The sequence below is a fragment of the Podarcis gaigeae genome (genome assembly GCF_964106915.1).
Source record: "Podarcis gaigeae genome assembly, chromosome: Z".
Taxonomy (NCBI): domain Eukaryota; kingdom Metazoa; phylum Chordata; class Lepidosauria; order Squamata; family Lacertidae; genus Podarcis; species Podarcis gaigeae.
The window spans coordinates 7757382-7781484 of NC_139691.1; the positions used below are offsets into that span (position 1 = coordinate 7757382).

Here is a 24103-nt window from a genome sequence, read left to right on the forward strand (position 1 = left end):
ATGCCATGGATTTTTGAGCGTGTCACCAGCAACACATAAGCCACTGTTATTATCATGACCTTGTCCTCCTCTTCATCATCACTTTACCCCACAATCTCTAGGTGGGTTACAATCTAAAACACATTAAAAACAGTTTTTTCAAAAACTTGCAGTCACATAAAGGGTGGTTCCTGAAAATATACATCTCACGTGACAAAAGAGTAGAGTAAAAAGATGTGTCTTCATAATTTGAAGAAAGCTGTACAATAAGGATGCCAAATGCACTTCTGTGTGGAGGGAGAACAACAACTTAGAGGCTGCTGAAGAGAAGGACCTCTCCTGAGCCACCATCACCACACTGAGCTTCTGGGGGTAGCAGAACTACGAAGAGTGCCCTCCACCCTAAACATCTGAAAGGTTCTACAGCGGAGGAGGTGGCATTTGAGATATTCACCACTGCTGCCATTAGGCTGCCTCCCACAGGTTAGCAATATGAGCCTGAGGAGAATCATTTTATCCTGGGAGAAAAAGTGAGCAAGTCAGGCTAGCTGTAGGAGATCCAGGGCAGATATGTTTTGATGTTTATTGGCTGATCCTGCCCTTAAGGCACAAGTTACTAGATCCCTTACTAAATCTAGAGGATTTGTTATTACACCTGGGCCATTGGGACAGAGGACTGGTATCTGTTATTTATATGGAACTTCTTGATAAATCTATGTGGCCGTTAGAAGTGGACATGGGTAGCTCAGTGTTTAAACCACTGTGCCTCTTGGGCTTGCTGATCAGAAGGTCGGCAGTTCGAATCCGTGCAACAGGGTGAGCTCCCATTGCTCTGTCCCACCTTCTGCCAACCTACCACTTCTAAAGCATACCAGCACAAGTAGATAAATAGGTACCGCTGCGTCAGGAAGGTAAATGGTGTTTCTGTGTGCTCTGCCACTCATCACAGTGTTCTGTTGCACCTGAAGTGATTTAGTCATGCTTGCCACATGACCCGGAAAGCTGTCTGTGGACAAACGCTGGCTCCCTCAGCCTGAAAGTGGAGATGACTGCCATACCACATAGTCAAATTTGACTGGACTTAACCATCCAGGGGTCCTTTACGTTTTTTAACCATTAGAAGGTCTTAAGCTTACCTGGGAGAAGGAATCTACAATTGAAAAGAAATGACTCTTAAGTGGATTGCAATATATTTGTGTGCCTCTTCCATGAGAGGTCTGGAGGGTGGCAACATGAGAAAGGGCCTTCTCTGCAGTGGCTCCCCATCTGTGGAATGCTCTTGTGGGGAAGGCTTGCATGGCGCCTTTATTACACAGCTTTAGGTGCCAGGCAAGAACAATTCTCTTTAACTAGGACTTTGGTTGATTGTCATCCAATGCCCTTTTAAAATGTTTTGGCGGGGGGGGGGGGTATTGGGTTGTTTTTGTTTTTATTTTGCTTATGTATTTTGTGGTTTTATATTGTGATTTTATCCTACGAACTGCCCTGAGACCTGTGGGTACAGGGCAGTATACAAATTTAATAAATCATCATCATCTTCTAAGTTCTATAAATCTACCTCAGCTTACGTTAAGGGAATGTCGTTTAAAAATTCTGCAAGGGTGGCATTGTAGTTTTGTGCAGCTTTCTGACAGGAGATCAAATGCATCATAGAACTGTTGTCATAGTTGCGGCAATAGGACAATATTCTTCAACTTATGTTGGGAATGCCATCTGGCACCAAAACTTTTGATGGATTTTTTTAAAAGAAATAAAGTACCAAAAGCAAGCAAACCAACAAATAAATAAATGCCCCACCCAACCCTTCCCACAACCTGACCTTCTAAACTTATGAGATAATGAAACAGCACGTTTCCAAACTAAGGAACTTCTTAGGTGGATGCTGGAATTATGTGGAATTCCTAGGACTTTAACATCTCGCTGTGGTATAAGAATATGTGGACTCTGCCTATTGAAGATAATAGCTCACAAATTACGCATTTCTAAGGGTAAGCAAGACCCAGAACATTTCTGCACCATGAAATTCCTAAAATTGTTGGATATTTTTCTCTCTTCCTCTTTTTCCTATATTTGGGGGGGGGGGGAGGAGGGGAACCTGAATGACGTTGTCAGTAGATTTAGTAGGCCACAGACGTGTCCAAAGTCTGTTTCGGGGGCCTAATTCGGCCCCTGTGGCAGTTTATTTCCTGGGATGAAATCCCCTCAAAAGCTCAATCCTAAAAAATGGCCAACAACTTTGGCCAGCCCTCACACATGCTCATTTCATCAAAACTGGCCCTCTTTGAAAAAAGATTGGGCACCCCTGGTAGGGATCCGTGTGAGAATAAATATTGTAGTATGATTTATTTTAGATCCTAGCTATTGTGTATCAGGACAACAGAAGAGCCCTGCTGGATCAGACCAAAGGGCCTTGCCCAGGACTCTGTTCTCACACCAGCCAACCAGATGCCTATGCAAGTAGCAATCAGCAGAGAAGGGAGTGATCGCCTGAGCTCCCATCACCAGTATCGCTGCAACATTCTGGGAAGAGGAAGGAGGGGTGAGGCTGGGGCATGGCAAGTGTCCTGGTGGAGCTGACCTGGTGTTTGCAATGGTGCCTTTGCACCAGACCCTTGTTGCTGCCTTGATCCTCCTCCTACCAGTAAGTCACACTGATGCCCATGACAGGAGGTCAGGTAAGCACCCACTTGCCAGCTACTGCTGAACCTATAACCATATTCTCCAAGCCTTACATCCATAATTTTACTTTGGGTTCTGCCAGTTATTCACTACCAAGTATTCACTATCACTATGCAAACATGTCAGGTTGACTGCTTGAGTCAAATCCCATCTGCCCTGGCCATTTTTTTTTTTTGTTTGTGCTAAAGGAGGAGTGGTCAGCCTGCAGTTCACATGGGTAGGGAGAGAGCCCAGAGAAAGAGAGAGGGAAGGATGGATGAGAGGGGGGGTCAGAACAGGTAGACTGATGGGAAAAGAATAGGGAAAGAGGAAAACCCTCTGCAAGTAACAGAGATCTGTCCCTCCACTATCAGAAAAATAGAGCAAAGAAGGGTGACTGAAGAGAGAAAGGGTTGCTTGTTTTGCTCTGGCTTTGCACACTTCCAGCATGTAATCCGCCTAACCGATTACTCCCAAGGGAATGTAGCCCTCAATGGAAGAAAGACTTGCCCCACTCCTGCTGTAAACAGACTGCAATTTGTGTTTATGTGCATTTCTGATAAAACAGTGTCAGGTTCTCTAAAATGTTCGCTTCCTTTCCAAGATCAGCACCTGTTTTGCGAATCAGCCAAAAGACTGTTGAACTGACAACTTAAAATGGCCTCTTTTTATAAATAAATAAACATGTAGGTCATTTCTTTTCCCCCAAATTGCTTTGATACTCTGTGTGTATCTGATGTATAATGGAATCGCTAAAAGCACATGTGCTACGATATTCCCCTCCCAGTCTGTAGTGAGGCAATATTGTGGAATTCAATGGCCTGATCCTTGCTTTAAGGAAGCAATGGTTCTGGCAGAGGCAACAGAGGCCCATCTTTTTGCAATTAGAATGAGCTCATTATTCATGATTCGCGGATGTGGACTGTGAGGAGAGGTCGCTCCAGCCATGGAACCTCCTGACAAAAGAGAGAGCAGGTGAGCAAAAGCAATCCAGATTTTCTCAGCCAGCAAGAGAAGTTACACACACACAGAGCCAGATTATACACCGGACAGGAAGAGCTCAGTAGTGGTTGGCTGCCTGTGTCTTCCAATGCAAACATATTTCAGCACAGTTTTATCAGTTTCTCACCCAAGATATGGAAGCCTGGAGAGCTGCCTGTCAGTGTAGACTACATGGAGTTAGAAGGACCAATGGCTATTGGGGAAGGACCATAGCTCAGTGGTAGAGCATATGCTGTGCACGCAGAAGGCCACAGGTTCAATCCTCAGCATCTCTAAGAAGGGCTGGGAGAGGTCCTTGTGAGTTACTGCCAGTCAGTGTAGACAAAACTAAGTGGACCAGTGGTCTGACTTAGTATAAGGCTTCTTCTTATGTTCCTATGCATTTGCAAAGACTGCATTATTCAAGCATCCTTATGTTACCAGGATGCTGTGCTCCAAGATCTCTGAGTTAGCTAGTCAGGGATGATGGAAGTAGGATGGGTGTGTGTGTGTGTGATATATATATTTAGGAGGCACACATCGATGTAAAAACAAGCAAAGAATTGAGTCATTTTTTAAAAAGTGCTGTGATGCTTATCCTGGATCTTAATAATGTAATGAAAAAACAGTCTACTATTACAACCTATAATTCCCCCCCCCAACTCCACTCGCGGTGGGCAGGAAACCCTATGAAGAAAACATTGCAGTGGAAAGATATGTCATGGTGAGTTGAGAATCCTGGGATATTTGATAAGGAATTGTGGCCACAGTGACCAAGAACCGCCTGGCCTTTAGGGAGAAAGAAGGTGACCACTGCCATTCACAAATAACATAAACAAGAATATGAATATGAATATTCTAGCTGCTGGATCAGGCCAAAGGTCTACCTTGTCTAGCATCCTCTGCTCACAGCAGCCCACTAGATGCCCCAATGGGAAGCCTACAAGAGGGACACAAGTGCAAAAGTGCTCTCCCCATGTGCAATTCCCAGCAACTGGGATTCAGAGGTGATACAGCAGGCTTCCTCTTTTGAGGGATATCCAGAAAGAGCAGCAAAGTTCTGTTTGCTAGAATGGGCACACAGTGGAATGTGGATCCAACAGGGAGAACTTCCTGTCAAACCTGCAGGAGCCACTCCTCCTGGGTGAGATGTGCGTAACTTATAAGAAGGGCTGGTCCTGTATCTCTCTCTCTCTCACTCCATCTTGCTCGTTTGCCTTCATCATGCATTTTCTACCACTGCTTCTGACGCCATCATCCTATATACACACAAGTGTACCTCCAGATTGCTACTGAATGTGATCTGTGAGTAAACACTATTTTATTCTAAAAAGACTTCTTTGTGTGTTGTTATTGTTTTAAGTGGGATAAAAGGGGGAAATACCTGGAAGATTCCAGGCTGCACCAAGGCATCCTGGTTGCTTCATCAAAAAGGCTGTAACCAGCGGAATCAACAGCTTCCTATTCTGCTGCAAAGGGATGTACTCTGCTGTACTCACAAACTTGAGTAAGGAAGGATAATATCTAACTAATATATCATCTCCTAGTCACCATACGCTTTCCAACATCTGTGTTTAGATGTGAAACTGAAATATAGTTGCCTGATATTCATTTTAGCAGAGGACTGGGCTATTTTCCTTTGGTTGCTGCCCAATGTATTTCAGCTTTTGATTTTATCTATATTTTGATAATTTTATTATGTCCACTTGTTCTAAGAGTTTGATGTTTTAGATTATTTTATGTGAACCGCTTAGAGGTCTTTTATCTGTTTATTCTTTTTGATTAGGTAGTATACAAATAAATGTTGAGAGAGAGAGCGCACGCTGCTCTGCTTATAACTTTGCAGAAAACCAATAAATACAATAAATAAACAGGTACCAAATGATTTGCAAATATGTCTGCAAAATCCAACCCTTTCTGGTCAACAATCACCCTAGAGGTATGCAGTTAATGCCTCCACCATCAATACACACACACAAACACAATTGCTGGCTTGCTTGCTCAATTTAACAGTGTAGTTCTGCTGTTCTAAAGCATTTGTCTCCCTTTACAATTGTTATGCAGTGGAGAAAATAAGAAGGTAGAAAGCTTCACTAAGCATTCAAGCTATGAGGGAGCTGGGAATCTTGGGAGGGTCAGGAGGTCGCAGACATTAAAAGGAAATAGGATTTTGTTTGTCCTTAATGGAGGACCTTATCCCCTCTGGATCCCTAGAGGAAGGCCCCATTCCCTGCCATTAGTTAGGAAAGGCTGGATGGAACACTCTTTGTTGAGCCTCAAAGACGCTCCCAGGTCAATTGCAGGGCAAGCGGCTCAGTAGATTAACATGTTCATTCTGCTGGCTGGCTGCACACTGCCTTCCTGCTGAACTAGCAAGACAGCTTGCCTGGTTCATAGGAGCGTGTATCTTGAAAAACCTTTGCAAACTGGTAGGGATAGGCAAACCATCCATTTCAGTTTCTTTGTTTTCCAGTATTAAGTTCAGGTCTCCAGTTCAGGTTGTAATATTTATTTTTTTAGGTCCTTGTGAAAATTTGTCAGCATTTTACTGCAATTTTCTCCTAAGAGACACATTTTTAATGCAATTTTGTCTAATAGACACATTTTTGCAAGACAATTTTCCTAGCTATAGTGAATTTTTCTACTTTGTTTTCCCAAGTGTATGTATCTTTTATGTGCATTTTACTTTGGTTATATGCATTTCTGCACATATTATTGGGGTGGGAAACTGCATTGCAAAATTTGGAGAAGTGTAAATTTTGAAAGGTGGCTGTGCTCTGGTGCGCATGTTGTTTCAGAAAGTGCAAATTAGGCAGATTCATATTTAAATATGCAAACTTTATTAAATTCCTCTCTCATGCCCTTCCTTTCTTTTCCCCCTCCACTTTCCTTGGTTTGGCCTTCACATACAAGTTGATTCTAGGCTTGTTTTTGTGAAGGTGGCACAATCACGCTGGGAAGACAAAGCAGTATTTTGATACATAACACCCTCCTTTCTCTTGCCTTTCATTCTTCTCCCCCTTTTGGAACATACCATTTTAACATTCCACTAACAAAGTACCTCAAAGGGCAAAGCAAGGATGCAGGCGGGGTTACTCTATTTCAGCAAACGATGGCAAGAATCTGCTTTACAGTCAAGGGTCGCAGACAGGGCCGTCTTAAGCATATCTGGCATCGTGGTGCAAATATCTCCCCACCCCCCATTTCCCAGAGTTGTCGACCTTTTTTTAAGGGGGGGGGACACGCGCTCGGTGCTGCATGTAAGTAAGAGGCGCCCGGATCGCAGCCCAGACAGCCTCCCATCCTTGCTCGGTGCTGGAATTGCACAGGGTGCGTCCCTGCTCCTCTTGCAGACTCCGCAGAGAGGCACACAGGCAGCAATGTGGCCAGAGAGGGGCGGGAGAGACATGCCCACCCCATGCAGCGCCTGCCCCCATTTGCACCCGCCAGATGCCCAGGCAGCCCGAGAGGGAGGGGACACAAAGGAGCTTCCCTGAGCAGTCTGCAGCGCACTCCAATGGGTGGCTGAGAGGAGAGGAGTGGGCTGCCCCAGAGCGGGGAAGGGAGCACACCCTGACTCTCCTTCCCGGACACTCAGCCTGTGGTGCCCTCCAAAATCTGGAGCCCTGGCGCCCCACGCCACTCATGTCTATGGGTTAGATGCCCCTGATCACAGACAGGAAAATATTTCTCAGGGCTGGGCCTCACTGTCCGAATGACCCAGCGTCTGAATCCGAAACCCAACAAGTACCTGCAAGCTCCTGGAAGCCACAGAACAACACACATTACAAAGAGGGGCATAAACTGAATCACAATTTCCAAGCAGAAACAAAAAGCATCAAACAATAAATGGTAATTGTAGCTTAGTTGGCAGAACATCTGCTTTGCATGCAGAAGGTCCTAGGTTCAATCCCGGGCATCTCAAGGTAGGGCTGGGACTTACTCCTGTCTGAAACACTGCCAATACGTTTATACAATCCTGAGCTAGACAGACTAAAAGTATGGCTCAGTATTGCAGCTCTCTGTTCTCCTAATGTGCTTGTATTCATTCAATTCAATTGTTTTGAAACAAATATACAGATCTGGGATAGTCAGTATAATGCCCTAAAGATTTTGTTGGCCTCCTACTCCTATCATGCCAGGCCAGCATAACTATTAGCCAAAAATGATAGGAGTTTCAGTCCAAAAAGATACAGAGGGCACCACATTGCCTACCTCTGATGTAGATAAATTTTGATATAGATAATTTTACTCCGCTATCCGCTCCAGATGTGTTCACATCTCACCAAAAGCTTTGTTACTTTACTTGGACAGTACATTTTGACCTCTATTTTGATTCACTGTTACAAGTGGAATTAGCCAGGGAACACGTCGACTTTGTACTAATTGCTCAGTGTTTGCAGAAAAACACCAAATGTCCAATACTTTGTGCATTTATTTCATTGTTTAAATACGGCCAATATTTTTAAGAATTTCTGGCAGATCTGTGTACTCCACTTTGGAGAGGTTCTATTCTAGTGTTGTAGTGCTTCTTCCATTTCAACAGAAGTGAGTCAGGATAGAAATCAGCCAGTTACCTACTAGGAACATAGGAAGCTGCCTTATGCAGAGTCAGACCATTATCTACACTGACTGGCAGCTGTGACTCTCCAGAGTTTCAGAGTGGGGATACCACCAGCCCTACCTAAAGAGGCTGGAGAATCAACATGGGACTTTCTGCATGAGAAGCAGTCACTCTACCACTGAGCTAGTAATTTAACCCCATTAAAATATTAACTCTGATTGGTGCTCTCCTAACACATCATGGTAGTTAAGGCCCAGCATCAAGACAAGAAACAAGTAAAAAGAGTGGCAGCATGTTCCACAGGAAATAATACATCCCCAAATGTACCAGTACTTTCTGGCGCATCTGAACAAAGCAAGCTATGCCTTTGAACCCAGAACTATCTGCAGGAGATCTGTCACTGACATCCCTAACACAGAGATGAGGAACATGTAGCCTTTGAGATGCCTTCTTAACTCCTATCAGCCCCTGCCAGCACAGTCAGTGGCTAGGGATATGATGTGAGTTGTAGTTCCATAGAACCTGGAGGGCCACACGTTGCCTAACACTGCCCTAATGAAGTAACAGCAATACACTTCCCTCTAGTGTTCTTCTTCCATATGAGGGCTGCTTTAAAACCAGGAGGGTGCCAGCTTACCTTTTTAGTCTTCACTGTTGAGGCACAACAGTCTCCACCATCATAGTTGCAAAAGGCTCGGTTATTGTTCCCATCACAATAGTTGTCTCCCATAAAAGGCTGAAAGAAAGAAGCCAAATTGAGACAACCACAACAACAACAACAACAACAATAATAATAATGCAACCTATATCGTGCCTTTAAGAATCCAAGAACCCTGCTGGATCAGACCAATGGCCCAGATCCTCCGGCATCCTGCTCTCACAGTGGCCAGCTAGATGCCCCAATGGGAAGCCTACAAACAAGACCTGGGCACAACGGCACTTATACCCCAGCAGGCCTTCTGGCTGATGGACAAGGCCTATTGGTCAATTACCTGGTGTCACTATTACAACCGGTGATTCATTTCACCTCTCCTGTGACATGCAGCATGCTGTGCCACAAAGGTAAATCCATGCCCAGCCAAGCAGGGCTTGAAGTTGCCTTTGAATGGCTGATGGGTTCTGACTTCCAAATTCCACTTTTGAACGGCACATACTTAAACCATGCAATTCACTCCCACAAGATGCAGTAGGTGACCACCAACTTGGGTGGCTTGTAAAGTGGATTGGACAAATACAAGGAGGAGCAGACTTTCAATAACTACTAGCTATAATGATGTTCCATGTCCAAAGTTGGAGGCAGTATGCCTCTGAATGCCATTTACTAGCATTCAAAGGTGGGGAAAGTGCTGTTGTGCTCAGGTCCTACTTGCAGGCATCTCACTGGGGCACCTGGCTGACCTAGTGAGGACACAATGCTAGGCTAGATGGATCTTTGGCCTGATCCAGAAGCAGGGCTCTTCTTACGCACTTACAACACAGTTGGCTGCTTGCACAAAAATCACACCATTTCATTGTTTCCCCATGAAACTGTCCTGCCTGCTGCTGTTTTTGCAGGTGGGGGTCACTTAATTGCATCCCACAGTTCCCATTATGTGACCATTAGGGCTCTCCTGTTCCACTAATCCTAGATGGAGACACACGCTGTCCTTTCGGAAGAAGAAACTGTCTCTGGAAAATGAAGTAGGGAGCTAAAAGCAGCCCTTGTTTTGTTTGCAGCTAATTAATTGTGTGGGGTTTTGTTTTGTTTTTTAATAGCAGGAGAAATAAAACATAGGGACATCTGAAGAACAATCAGTGAGGACATTTTGGCACTCTTTCCTTTCTGTGGAGCCAAGGTCAAGCTCATAAATATTTCAAGGGGACACTGTGAAACATTTTAGACCCCATAAGTTTTTAAATCACAGTTATTCCTCTCTCCATACATAAACCTGCCCTTGAGGGGCTAGAGGAGAGCATCAATGCCCTTCATTGAGTACCATGACAGGAGAGCTGTCAGCTTGCACATTGTAAATTTCTAAATTCCTCTTTATTCATTGATGGACTCTATGGCACTGTACAGCAACACAATACAGTGGTACCTCGGGTTACATACGCTTCAGGTTACAGACACTTCAGGTTACAGACTCTGCTAACCCAAAAATAGTACCTCAGGTTAAGAACTTTGCTTCAGGATGAGAACAGAAATTGTGCGGTGGCAACGATTTGCGGTGGCAACAAAACTCTTCCACAGGCCCATCTAGTCCAGCATCGTGTTCTCAAACGGGTCACCCAGATGCCTCTGGGAGGCTCACAAGCAGGACTTGAGTACAACAGTGCTTTCCCCATTGGTGATTCCCAGCAACGGGCATTCAGAGGTTTGTTGCCTCCAACAGTGCAGGGAGAAAATAACCAGACTTCTCCAAGCTGGTTCCTTACAGATGATGTCAGTCAACAGCTCCTATAACACCCAGCCAGCATGACTGATGGTCACAGATGATGGAAGTTGTAGTCTGAGAACATCTGAAGGGCAGCAGCTTGGGGAAGACTGGCTAGAAGGATCATTTGAATACATTCACATGTATACACCTTGGCATCTTTTGATTGCACACTGTTGTGTGGTTGTTGTTTGCCTTCCTCCAAGGTGCTCAGAGCTCCATCTCTCACACCCTCATCCCTTTTCTGTAGCTTTGCAATGACTTTAAGCAAACATAGGAGACCTACTGGAAAATTCACACACACACCCTCAATCAAATCTTGTAGCTGTACCAGGGAGTGAAAATAACACGTCTTGGCCAAAACTATGCCTGTATGCACATACACACCTCAAGAGCGAGTGAGCTAATTTCAAGGAGATGAGTTAAGTGCAAAGCGTAAACACAGATCTATTAATGGAGCAGTGAGACAACTTCTAATCATAGGTATTAAGATTCTCTTTCATCTCTTCCTCCCTTTCTTTTCAATCCTCTGCTTCCTATATACGTGGTCTTTTCTCTAAAGGGGGGCCTGGAATTTGTTGCAGGTAATTTTTAGTTCAAGGAAAAGTGTGAAATGAGTGATGTAAGTGTCACCAGAAAGCTCTAAGGTGAGAAGAGGTAATAAAGAAAAGAGAAACAGTGGGGGTTATTTTTTAAGAGTTTAAGGTTTTTGAAGACACTGGATTTTGGGGAAAGGCTGAAGCTCAATGGTGGAACATCTGCTTTGCACACTGAAAGTTCCAATTCTTGGCATCTCCAGGTAGGGCTTGGAATGCCTCCTATCTGAAACCCTGGAGAGCCACAATACAGAGCTATATGGTCTTACTTAGTGGATGGCAGCTCTCTATGTTCTTATTTAAAATCAGCTCTGAAGGCCGGAGTCTTAATTTATTATTAGGCAAATGGTCATAGCTCAGTGGTAGAGCATCTGATTTGCATGCAGAAGGCCCTAGGTTCAATCCTTGAGATCACCAGGTAGGATTAGGAATGTCTTAAACTCTAGACCAGTAGTTCCCAATTAGGGGTCCAGGAACTCCTCAGGGTTTGTGGAACGCACTAGGGGGTCTGTGGCCCCATCCCTTGCCTCCTCCCCAACTATTTTTTTGTCATTTTTGCATTGTAATATTTTATGGTCTGTTTTAGCGCTGTGCAATTTTTCAATATATTGGCCAAAATCGGTTTTCAAATCGCAACACGATAACAATTTTGACTCAGCAATACAGTGGTACCTCGGGTTACAGACGCTTCAGGTTATGGACTCTGCTAACCCAGAAATAGGCCCTCGGGTTAGGAACTTTGCTTCAGGATGAGAACAGAAATTGTGCAGCGGTGGCATGGCGACAGCAGGAGCCCCATTAGCTAAAGTGGTGCTTCAAGTTAAGAACAGTTTCAGGTTAAGAAGAGAGTTCCAGAACGAATTAAGTTCTTAACCCGAGGTACCACTGTACACAGCAAAATAGTGCACCTCGCGCGAGGGAGAGCAGAGCAGCCGATTTCAAGGCACTGCCAATATCACATAATGATCTCTGTGGAAAACACTGCTGATCTTAGCTGCCTTCCCTCATGCTGAGGGAGACCAGGGCAGCCAACTGCAAGGTGCTGCCTTCCCCTCATGCTGACAGAGAACAGTATCACCCATACTTCAAGGCCCTGTGGCACTACCTTCCCTGGTGGAGCAGCTATTCTCAGTCAGCAGGAAAGCAGCAGTAGCAGCCACAGTGGACTTGCAACTTTGCTGGCTGCCACCACTGGCTGCCCTGCTGATAATAGCTTGATGGTCCCCCATCCCCATCACCTCCCATGTGCTGGAGTGACTCCGCTTTCTCTCCTCCCCCCCCCCATTTGATCTCCACAGCTGCTCCTTCCCTCACCCCAATGCCTGATCTCCAATTTCAGACACAAGGAACTAACTCAAGGAGCTCGAACTTGGTCCAGTAGCAAACTGGCAACCAGCAGCTCTCTCAGCTGGCAAGTAACATGTGCCCAGTAGCTTGCGCCTGCCACCACATTCTGCTATAGCTGCAGCTTCTAGATCACATACAAGGGTAGCCTCATGCAAAGTGCACTGTGTACTCAACAGCGTTTCAATAGGAACAATGAATTCCTCTTGCTAGGACAGGGGTAGGGAGCTGGATCTGCCCAGTGGGTCAGATTCTTATCTCCTGAACCCCTTGCAGGCAAAGTTTGACATCATTTAAGGTCAGATTACACTTTGGGGGGGAGTTGCCTTCAGAGATATTGTAGAGCATGCTTCAAGGGGATCCACAAAACTCCACAATCAGCTGACGCATCTTATTAATTAGTGAGCCAGCATGGTGTAGGGTTAAGAGTGGTGGACTTGAAATCTGGTGAACCGGGTTTGATTCCCCACTCCTCCACATGCAGCTGCTGGGTGACCTTGGGCCAGTCACACTTCTCTGAAGTCTCTCAGCCTCACTCACCTCACAGAGTGTTTGTTGTGGGGGAGGAAGGGAAAGGAGGTTGTTAGCCGCTTTTAGACTCCTTAGGGTAGTGATAAAGCGGGATATCAAATCCAAACTCCTCCTCTTCTTCTTCTTAGTATTGCTTGGTTTAACACACACATGCACACATATGCAAGAGTTGGCTGATGGATGCTCACCTCACAACCCTTGATGCAGTGGATCAGTGCAGGATGAGGATACCACTTGAGTTCAGCGGTGCAGACAACGTTCTAGATGGAGGAAAGGAAGCATGGAGACATTAGGAACAGAAGGAACTGTCTTATATCAAGTCAGACTCACTGGTCTATCTAGCTCATTACAGCTATGGGCAAAACTTTAAAAAGCTCACAACTGTGCCTCAAACCATGTCTGGATTTTCACTTTTTAAATATGGCAATCCTGGAGATTGAACCTACGGTGGTCTACATACAAAGGAGGTGCTCTATCAACTGAGCTACAGCCCAGATGGCACAGCACATTTCGTTAGGGTGTGTGTGCACCCTGGGATTTTTTTAAGTGCAAACATTTATTGAGTACATACTCATACTAATACCAGACATCATTTTTATTCATCAGAGTAAAAAGACTAAAACTTAATGAAACTTAAAAATAAATAAATCAAGAACTAAACTTTACTTTTTTAAAAAATGCAAACTTTAAAAATGAGACACAAAAGCAAATTTTTGCTGTAATGATAAAAAGGTGTACACAAAAATATAGTCCATTTCATGATCTTTATCTTTAACCATATGATGAGTGAACCTAATATGGGAGAATATGAAATCCTTCCTAGGCTTGAGTGACTGAGGAGCTCTGTAAAAGTCAAATGCTTGTGTATGCTGTAGCTGCATTCATGGAACATTTGAAAATCACCTTGAGGCAAACATAAAATGTGAATTATTATTATTATAATCATCATCATCATCATCATCATCTGTCAGGCTAGAATGTTCAGCTGATGTATCAGAATGAATAAACTGGAATACATGTTAATTGACTAAAGAAGTCAATTAAGTGGGCAACATTATGGTAGGGGAGGAACTCCCAATTTGAATAAAAGGGTCATCTGAGAAGAAGGTTCCCCTCCTGTGTGTGAGAAAATTGGGGCACCATGTTTAAGAGAAGGCTTCCTGTGATACACATGTGCATCACCTAAAAAAGAAAAAAGTTAGCACTATTTTTCATCATATGCAAATTGATGTAGACTGATGTAGTGTTGTCCAGTGCCGTAGGAAGGGGGGTGGGGGCGGACCACCCCGGGTGTCCTCACTGAGGGGGATGACATTCGGTGCGCCGCCTACCCACGATTCCCAAGCCTACCTCGAGCCATCGGGGTAAGGGGAGAGCTGCACCACTTTGCTGGTGGGATTACCCCCTTCACCCTTCATTTTGACAGCTTGGGAGTTGCGGGCTGGCACGCCAAATGGCTACCATGGGTGGCTTGCTCCGCCCCTGTGAGCAGCTTGCTCCCTCCCCCCCCCCAGCTGCAGGGCGCGCACGCCGCTCCGGACACTCGAGCGGCTATCCCGTGCATGGAAGGGCACCCTCCATGCCATGCCCCCTTCAGGAGCGCACCCGCCCTGGGCAGCACAGGCATATGCTCCACCGCTGGTGTTGTCTCTAAGGTTAGTTCTTCTTAGAGTAGATCAACTGAAATTGATGGGTGTAGCTAATATGATGTTTAAGACATAAGGCAGTAAAATCCTGTTAGCGTCCCTCCCCATTCTTATCTGTAAAAATATAATATGTAAGTAAGTAAGTAAGTAAGTAAGTAAGTAAGTAGTACTTTTACTTCTGTGCCCCTGTTGTTATGTATCCTTCAGGATTCGCACGTGGCAAACCCGGAAGTATATTTCCAGGTTTTGCCACGAGCACATGTGCAGAAGCCCTCTATCACACCACATGTGTGTGCAGAACACGCACCTCCGGTTGCAGAAACCTTGGGATCCGACCGGAGTTCCGGAACAGATCCCGTCCGCAACCAGAGGTACCACTGTACTAATAATGTGCTGTTGTTTCATGACACCCAAAATCAGCTGCCTGAGGTCACGACTTCCCTCTGCCTAATGATAGGGCTGCTCCTATACCTGAAGATCACTCACTAGAAAAATCTAACATGCCTCAGAGGGTATTGTAAAGTTCACCACCACCCCTGGGGTGGGTGTGGAGGGACAAATAAAGGAACTGAGCACTCATCTAGAGCTTCTGAGTCACTTTTTGTTCTTCTCCAGGGCTTGATGAGCGACATCCAAGGGTACTAAGGGAGCTTGTGGGTGTAATTTCAGAGCCTTTGTCTATGATCTTTGAAAATTCTTGGAGAACAGATTGAACCGGGGAGAACAGAATGAACTTTGCATCTGCATGCAAAGCAGATGATCTACCATGATCTACTGCTCAGCTATGGCTTTTTCCTTAAGAGACAGTAACGTAGAAAGCTGACTTTCATGGAGTCAGACTATAGGTCCACCTAGCTCAGTACGGTCTACGCTGGCTAACAGGATTTCATACACTTGACATTCCCAGTCCTACCAGAAGATGCCAGGGAATGAACCTGTGGCGACTTCTGCAAAGTGGATGCTCCTCCACTGAGCAACAGGATACCGAGAGACAGGATACCATTTTATCAAGCTATTTCATGGCAACACACTGGTGGCATTTATTTTGCATGTGTTCAGTCTCATCAGGTTTTTACGAAAAGTGTGGTGGTCTATGCACACACACATACCTTACCCTTTCCCCCTGCTAATTCTGAAGGCTAATTTAATCTGTCTGTGGGGAAACCTTGGTGTGTTTTTACAGTTTCGGTCATTTGAGGCTTACCTGGTATGTGCTAGAAAAAGGACTTTTATACTATCTGCACAGGGCTGTTTATCTTTCCGATGCACTCGGATTTTCCACTATTACTCAGGGCCCAGATTGCTCCACCTGTCTTGCAACAGGCCTGGTCTGTGTGAAATGGAACGAAAAGGAGTCTGGGGAAGGCCGGGCAGGGGGGCGGGGAGGAGGAGAGCCCCGTGCTGTTTATTTGCTGAGTGAGCGAGAAGACTGCAAAATTCAGCAGGGCCCCCCCTTTCTTGGGTCAGATGCCTTCCCAATTGAGTCCTTGACAACCCTCTGGAAACTGAAGGGCCGGTGCTTGCCACAAACAGGAAGATAGTATTTCATTTCATCTCAGTCTCTTATTTACTGCAAGATGAGGAATAGAGGAGCATGTTCTTATTTTTAATATTTGGAAGATTGATGAAGTCATCAAGATGGGCCTCAGGATAATGAGAAGTGGGAAAAGCAATAGATTCTATCCCCCTGAACCCTTAGGGCAAACCAGCTTAAAGGTGCCAATAATTCCTCTCACCTTATCTGGTAGGTGGTGTTGCGGCCAGAGCATGTGCCCTGCAGTGATCTGGTGAGGGGGGCGGGGTTTAACTGACCGCCTACTGGCGATTGACCTGAGCCCGCAGGTCTTGGATGGGCTTTCCCTGGGGGCAGGCCCAGCCAGCCAATCAGCACCACCTGGGCCTGCTCCCGGGAGAAGTGGTACAAATTGTGGCCCAGCCTGGCAGTCCCTTCTTCTGCTGCATCTCCCTCCCTCTAATTTTGTTGCGATTCATACTTGCTATGGATCATGTTGGCTGCCATATTGGGGCCAGGCAAGAATTTTTCCACTTGGCAAATTGGCATTGGCCATTTGGTTTGCCTACCTCATATCAATCATTACAACTTTGTGAGGTTAGGTACTGGGTAAGCCTTGGTTTTGCCTGGAGGGGAGGTTGTAGCCTCTGCTTGCCCTTCCTTGGTTAACGGTATCCTGTTAAAGGGATTCGTGAGGTGTGGCTTCTGTCTGACATCCAGGCAGGGGGTAGGGCTATGACACTCCTCCAACAGAGACCCCTTGGGGGTACCCCTATCTTATGTAGGTCATAGAGCCCCCTAGTGGTGATTTACCCTTAGATGCTGTCACAGGCTGGAGTGATATAATTTGGCTTCACCCGATGCCTATGCCAAACAGTTCACAACTGTGACTGATTGTGACCTATTGGAACCCATAAAACTATATGCTGTTGTCTCATTTGGTTATTCACCCCTTAGGGATTTGCGGAGTCTGGGAGACTTGGCACACAAGGGAGAAGAAGATAGCAAGACTTTCTCTTCCATACAGTCAAAAACATCCCTAATAGAGTGGCATTTCCAGACATCCTCTTTGACAAAAGCAGAGAAGGAGGCTAGTGTGGCACAGGGGTAATTTCCACTCAGCCTGAAACGCACTGGGTGATCTTGGACCAGTTCATTATCAACCTAACCTACCTCGTGTACACCGCTTAGAGATTTTTGACATATGAAACGATTCAGAAATGCTTTTAAAATAAACAAGATTACAGCCTTAAAGTTTTTCCAAGTGGAAAGAATGACTGTTGCTATTCTTCCTCTTAATAATATTTATTTGAAGACGGCAATACCAAGTCCTTGTGCTAACAGCAGCAGCAGCTGCAAGGCAAATGTGTGTCGGCTGCAGCAAATGCCAGTGTGTTACATTTGGCCCCAACCTGGTTTCAATTCCAGAGGGAAAGTTTTCAAGGTGGTAACAGGCATCGTAAAAGTCTAATGGCCCTGTCTTATATAACACTCACTCTCGGCTGGCTAACCAGTGGCTGTGGCACTGCAAATGACCCCCATACACTGCTTTCTGGTCACTGATGTTGTCTACAAGACACACCTATGTCATACAGGTGCCATGGGTGTCCTCCAACACCCAACACTTACAGCTGCCTTCAATTTGACACCTGCAATCTAGCCCATATTTCCTTGTGGCCATCCCTACCATTGTATTTGTTAAACCTGTGCTGTGAGTTTTGGGCATTCTGTCTCTCAGAGGTAGGCATATAAAGGGAGATAGCTGCACACTGTTTCGGTGACCTGCTACAGAAGATCTTCAATTGAATTCTAATGGTTTGGGAAATGTATTCCTTTCATAAAGGCCTCAATTTATGCTTGTTGTGGGAATGGGGGAGAGCAAGCTTGTAGGTGATTGTAGCAACCCAGTGATCTTAATCCCTAGAAGAGAAATGGTATTTCAATCCATGTTACAGGCAAATGAGGTGAGGACAGTAAGGGTAAAGGACATTTTCCTCCTTCATCATCTAAACAAATCTGAATTAGGGCTGAACATAAACAAGTTGCTTCACTCCACGATCATTTCCTTGAGTGTTGTAAAGCACTATTCATTTTTAGCTGTTTTCAACACTCATTTCCAACATAGGAGTGTTATTCCAGTCATCTTCTTTGTTTACATTGCCATCTTCACCCTCACTGTCCTAATTTGCACTATTTCATTCCATTGCCTGTGGAAGCCCATTTGAATGCCTCAATATCACTATCCATCTGGTGTGGCAGCATCATAGAAACACTTGTAGATAAAAGCTTAGTTTGCATGTAACACTAAATCATGGTTAAACATAGTTAAACCATAGTTAAGTTGAGGTGTCTGGCAGATGATCACTTAAACCTTGTTTTATTACATAATAGTTAAAAACACCAGTGAGAGCAGATGAGACATGAGAGTGGTTTGAATTTTTTGTCACTCTTCACTTAAGTTAAAATTAAAGAGGTCTGGATTTGTACAAAATGCAAAGCTATAACTATGGTTTATAAATGAATTATAAACCTTGGTTAGTGGACAACCTTCAAGTTTTTAACGCTTGATGTTTAGCTCTGTTTTCATTTTACAGTGGTACCTCTGGATACAAACAGGATCTGTTCCGGAGCCCCATTCGCATCCTGAAGTAAACGTAAGATGCAACTGCGTGCCTGTGCGTGCGCGGGTCGCATTTTGCCGCTTCCATGCATGCGCGTGACATCATTTTGACCATCTGCGCATATGTGAGCAGCAAAACCCAGAAGTAATGCACTCCATTACTTCTGGGTCGCCGTGGAGCGCAACCCAAAAATATTCATCCCGAAACTACTTCAACCTGAAATATGACTGTATGTTGGAAGCTGCCCAAGAGTGGCAGGAGCAATTCAGTCAGATAAGCAGGGTACAAGCAAGCAAACAAACCATAGTTAAAAAACCATAGTTAAGCTGCTGGGCTGGGTTAACACATAACGCTAAACCATAGTTTAGATTTTGTGTGAACTAGGTCATATTTTTGTGGATTGTCACAGCCAACTGGATTGAACAGCTATGTGGGCAATGAAGTTGAGGACAATGAGGGCAATGAATGGCAAATGAGGGCAAGAAGGAGGAGCAGCCAGAGGAAGAAAGGGATTCTGAAGAGCATTGAAACAGTGCAAATCTTCAGCCAAGGGAGACCCTTTCAGTGATTTGTCCAGCTGCATTGAACATGTGACTTTTGAAATAAATGATCAAAATTAAGGAATAGTCATCACACCCCTAACCTGAATTGGTTTTCTGCATGCCTCTTCCCACTGAGGGTGAGAGTGACTTGTATTTTTTCGTCCTTTTTTTGGTCTGTATTCCTGGAATACTTCAGCCTTTCTCTCTGTCACCTCCCCGCAATCTGGGCCGCTTTCCCCTTTTTACTACCAGTTATTTCCCCTCCTCTGGCTAACTAATGAGCCCTCCAGGGATATGTAGGTATAAAACTCGTTATGGCTTCTTTCAAGAGACGGCATCAATAAAGGAGGACAGAATGGGGAGGGAGGGGGGGAGGGGAAAGCTACAACACTTTCAAGCCAGGATTTTTATTTCACAATGAATTACAAAACCAAAAAACCAACCCCCCCCCTGAAACCCCACTTGAAAGTCTATATGGTGAGAAAGAGCCTCTAAAATGTAGATAAGGAAGTTTCTAATGTGTTGTGTGGTGCAAAGAGTGACAGGAGGCCCTGTAAGTGGGGGGTAGGCTGTTATTATTGTAGGCCACCCACTCTCTGGTCCTATTCTCTGCAAGAAATTGCCCCAATGGCCATGATAGATATGTAAATTCCAAATTTATCTTGAGGTCTGAGGTCGGTCATTCCTCCCTTCCTTTATTTTGTTTCCAAATCTGGATGCTCAAGGACTCTGTTCAGTCTGCTATTTTAAGAGGACCCACCTGATTTGGACTTCGCAGGCAAATGTACAAATCTGGATCTAGTTCTCGTGTCAGTTTTTTACACACACACCCTTTTGCAATAGTTCTCAATTCAATAAATGTACCCAAGTGTGTACAAAACTGCATGCTTCAGATTGAAAAGCATATGAAAAATGCATACCTGAGGTAAAACGGTGTACCATTCAGCCCAGAAAAAGTGCAAAAATAATGGGGATTTTTATGTGTTTAAAAGATAAATAAATCATAGACTAATGGGGAAGCAGGGAGCAGATTTATGGATTAACAGAAGTGAATGGCATGGATCAGAAATAGACTGTGAATGCTCTATCCCTATCTTCAGAACAGCCAATTCAATGACAAGGTTTTTGAGTTAGCAATCTTAGAAAATGTGCAATCTGAAAGAAACCTAGAGCCTTCTGACATGGAATGTTGGAAGATCCAGGACAGATAAAAGAAAATACTTCTTCGCAGAGTGCCTAGTTAGACTATGGAACTCGCTGCCACAGGAGGCAGTGATGGCAACAAGTCTAAATAACTTTTTTTTAAAGATTAGATAAATGCATGGAGAGTGGCATCAATGACTACTAAACATGTTGGCCATGCTCTGCCTCTACAGTTGGAGGAACAATGCTTCTGAATACCAGTTGCTGTAAATTGCAGGAGCCAAGAGTGCACTTGTGCTCAGGTCCTGCTTGTGGGCTTCCTTCCTATAGAGGCATCTGGTTTGCCACTGTGGGAAAAGGATGAAAAAAGGGATGGACCATTGACTTGACCCAGCAGGCTCTTCTTATGTTCTTAAGATAAACGAAGCCTGAGAATTTGGGCTTCTGGGAGAAGTGGAAGGTGATAGGAGATCGAAACTCATTGTTTACTGAGCATTCGACCTGACCTGATTACCGTCAGTTTAGATGGCACAGATTACTGAATGAACATTCATCCTGAGTTGATTGCAAGGAGACTAGGTAGCATTGTAGGAAGATTAGATGATAGCCAAGAGCCACCCAACCTTCCCAGTGCTTTTCCCTATCACTGACCTTTCTGATTGCAAAAAATCCTTTCTCCTCCGTAAATACAAATCAGCTATAATTGTGCAGCCTAAATTTGCTGGCAAGTGACTGACCCCTACCTGAAAGCAAGTCACTGCTTGAATGTGCCTAATAATACCAATAATAATTTATATGCTGCCCATCTGACTGATTTGCCCCAACTGCTCTGGGCAACAACTTAAAACATCAAGCAAGGTAAAACATCAAACATTAAAAAGTTCCCTTGAGATATCTTCTAAAAGCCAGATAGTTGTTTATTTCCTTGACACTTCATGGGAGGGCATTCCACAGGGAGTGCACAACTACCAAGAAGGCCCTCTGTCTGGTTCCCTGTAACTTCTCACAGTGAGGGAACCAACAGAAGGTCCTCAGAGCTGGAACTAAGTGTCCAGGCTGGATGATGGGGGGGGGGGGAGAGACGCTCCTTCAGGCATACATGGCCAGAGCCATTTAGGACTTTCAAGGTTAGCACCAACATTTTGAATAGTGCTAAGAAACATACTGCCTCTCCATCACATTTGTACACTTGCTCATAATACCATAAGGATAAGCATGTATGGCTAGTCCAGGATCACGCTTCCTTCACTGGGATCCCCTAGGTAATGAGTTTATAGAGCATTCATCCTGATTCGCATGCACAGTGCTTATGCAGTGGTCAAACTAGGTCCAGTCTTTAGTGACAATTTGTACTGATGTGTGGATTGGCTATATGACAATGAACATACATAATGACTTACATATCCTTCCATTAGTCATTTGTCCAAGCCACACTTTCCTATGCTTTTCTCCATCACTTTCCGAACAAAAAAGGGAATCCAGTTGTTGTTGGGGGTTTTTAAGGTAGATTTGTTGCATAATGGCATGTTTTAACCCACTAATCCACCTTAAAAGTGCAAACCTAAAATTCTAGTATGCATTTTAATCCCCTCTATAAGATAACAGCAGTCTGGAAGAACCCAGTGACCAACTAGAGTCATAAAGGCAACAAGACACTGTGTCTGGTATTTAGGGGTAAGCTACCTTTGAACTAGCCAAAGATTGAGGGGACCACATGTGTGTGGTTGGGAGAAGGCCCATACTGTCAGTAGGAGGCTGGGTGTTACCCTATGCCCCAGCGCCCCACACAGAAGGGATAGGCCAGGCAATGTGCCGTGCCTCATCCCCAGACTGCAGAATCCTGCCCCATGTTGTCGGGAGGCAGCCGTGTGCCAGAGCACCCCATGGTTGGGAGGAAGCTGGATGCCATCAAGTGGTGAACATCAAGTTGCTGTTTATTATCCTGGCCATTGCTGATTGATGGTCTTCTCCCTGACCATGAATTTGCCCAGTTCCACTTTCAAGACTATCTGCTGGGTTTGTTGCAACCAAACCTACCTAGGAAGCCCATGAGGGGGTCAATGTTCCACAACAATCTATCCATCAAATCACACTTGGGACTATCCACTGACCTTCACTCTTGGAGGGTTCATCCAGTGCTGGATGTCTTGTAATGTCTCGTTGGCACGCAACAGGATGGGCTCACTAGGATGGTCTGGGCACAAGATGGTACATTCAGCTCCTTCAAAAGGGAAAAAAGGAAGATTGGGGAGGGGAGGCCCCATTATATATTTATTTTTAAAAGTGGTATACCACTTGATTGTAAAAGAAATCTCTACGCAGCATTCAACCCCCAAGCAGTTTATTAATCACCCATTCATTGTACACAACATTTTTATGCCACTTACTCCAAAAATATTTCTATGTGGTTTACATAAAATTGCATAAAATGCTCATTTAAAATAGCAATAAAAGCCGACTATAAGAATATAATAAAATTATCAAAATATAGATACAAATCAACAGAATTTAAAAACAAATGTGCATAATAAAATGTATGGGGAGGCTCACCTAAATCAGTGTTTCCCAACCTTGGGCCTCCAGATGTTTTTGGCCTACAACTCCCATCATCCCTAGCTAGCAAGACCAGTGGTCAGGGATGATGGGAATTGTAGTTCAAAAACAGCTGGAGGCCCAAGGTTGGGAAACACTGACCTAAATAACAACAAAAAGGCTTTCAGCAAGTGAAGAAAGCATTATAACAAAGGCTTGGCCTAAATATCAATAGGCTGGGAGTTTCAGAGAATAGATGCTGCGAGATCTTCCAACTCAGACAAGACAGAGGAGATGGTTCATACACACGGGGCCATTAGCACCAAACACACTTGGGGAACCACTGGGCTCCATACACCCATCCCCACTGACACTTTCTGCTACCTCCCATGCTGGAAGACTGGATTTGTGATTTAACCACAAAAACTCCTCAGATGTTACTATGTAGGTGCAGATCCCCAAGGTTAATTTAGATGGCTGGTGGTCACAGCAACCTACTGGGTGCCAAAATGCACCTGCTGCCTGCTGATGCTACTAGCAGCCTGTAAACCAGAGGTGAAAGTGAGCTTCCAACATATGAGGGCCCCACTGCAGCAGGGGTAAGGAGTTGCCAAGTCCCCTTGCACTTGGAGCTGGCACTGCACCCACACTGGACTAGTCACCACAAAGAAGCAAAAGGAGCAAAAGGAGTGGGGTGGAGTTCTCCAATGTGGGACTATCTTTGTTGATGAGGAGTGGGGAATCTCTTTCACCTGGGGGCACACTCCCTCAAGGGCAAGCTTCAAGAGGGGCCACATGCCAAGCAGTACCAAAAACAGACATGGCTAGACATGTACCATGTCCATATTTCATCCAGGCATGAAAGACAGTACTAGTCACAATTCATAGACACATTACAGCCAGCCTTGTGAAAATCACTAGAGGGTGGGCTCTCCTTCCTTGGAGAGTTTGGATGTCCATCTGTCATGGATTCTTTAGTTGAGATTTGTGCATTGCAGGGGGTTGGACTAGATGACCCTTGGGTTTGGTTCCAATGCTA

The 24103-nt window shown here is 44.8% G+C and overlaps 1 protein-coding gene across 1 annotated transcript in view; it reads right to left on the reverse strand.

The window, feature by feature from the left end:
* PAPPA (pappalysin 1) overlaps positions 1–24103 on the reverse strand; it is a 233974-nt gene that overhangs the window by 5387 nt on the left and 204484 nt on the right. Inside the window, exons 19-21 of the mRNA XM_083721583.1 lie at positions 22644–22753; positions 13256–13327; positions 8820–8918 (exon numbers count right to left, since the gene is read on the reverse strand). Of these exons, the coding sequence (XP_083577709.1) occupies positions 8820–8918; positions 13256–13327; positions 22644–22753 (281 nt within the window). The remainder of the gene's footprint in view (positions 1–8819; positions 8919–13255; positions 13328–22643; positions 22754–24103) is intronic.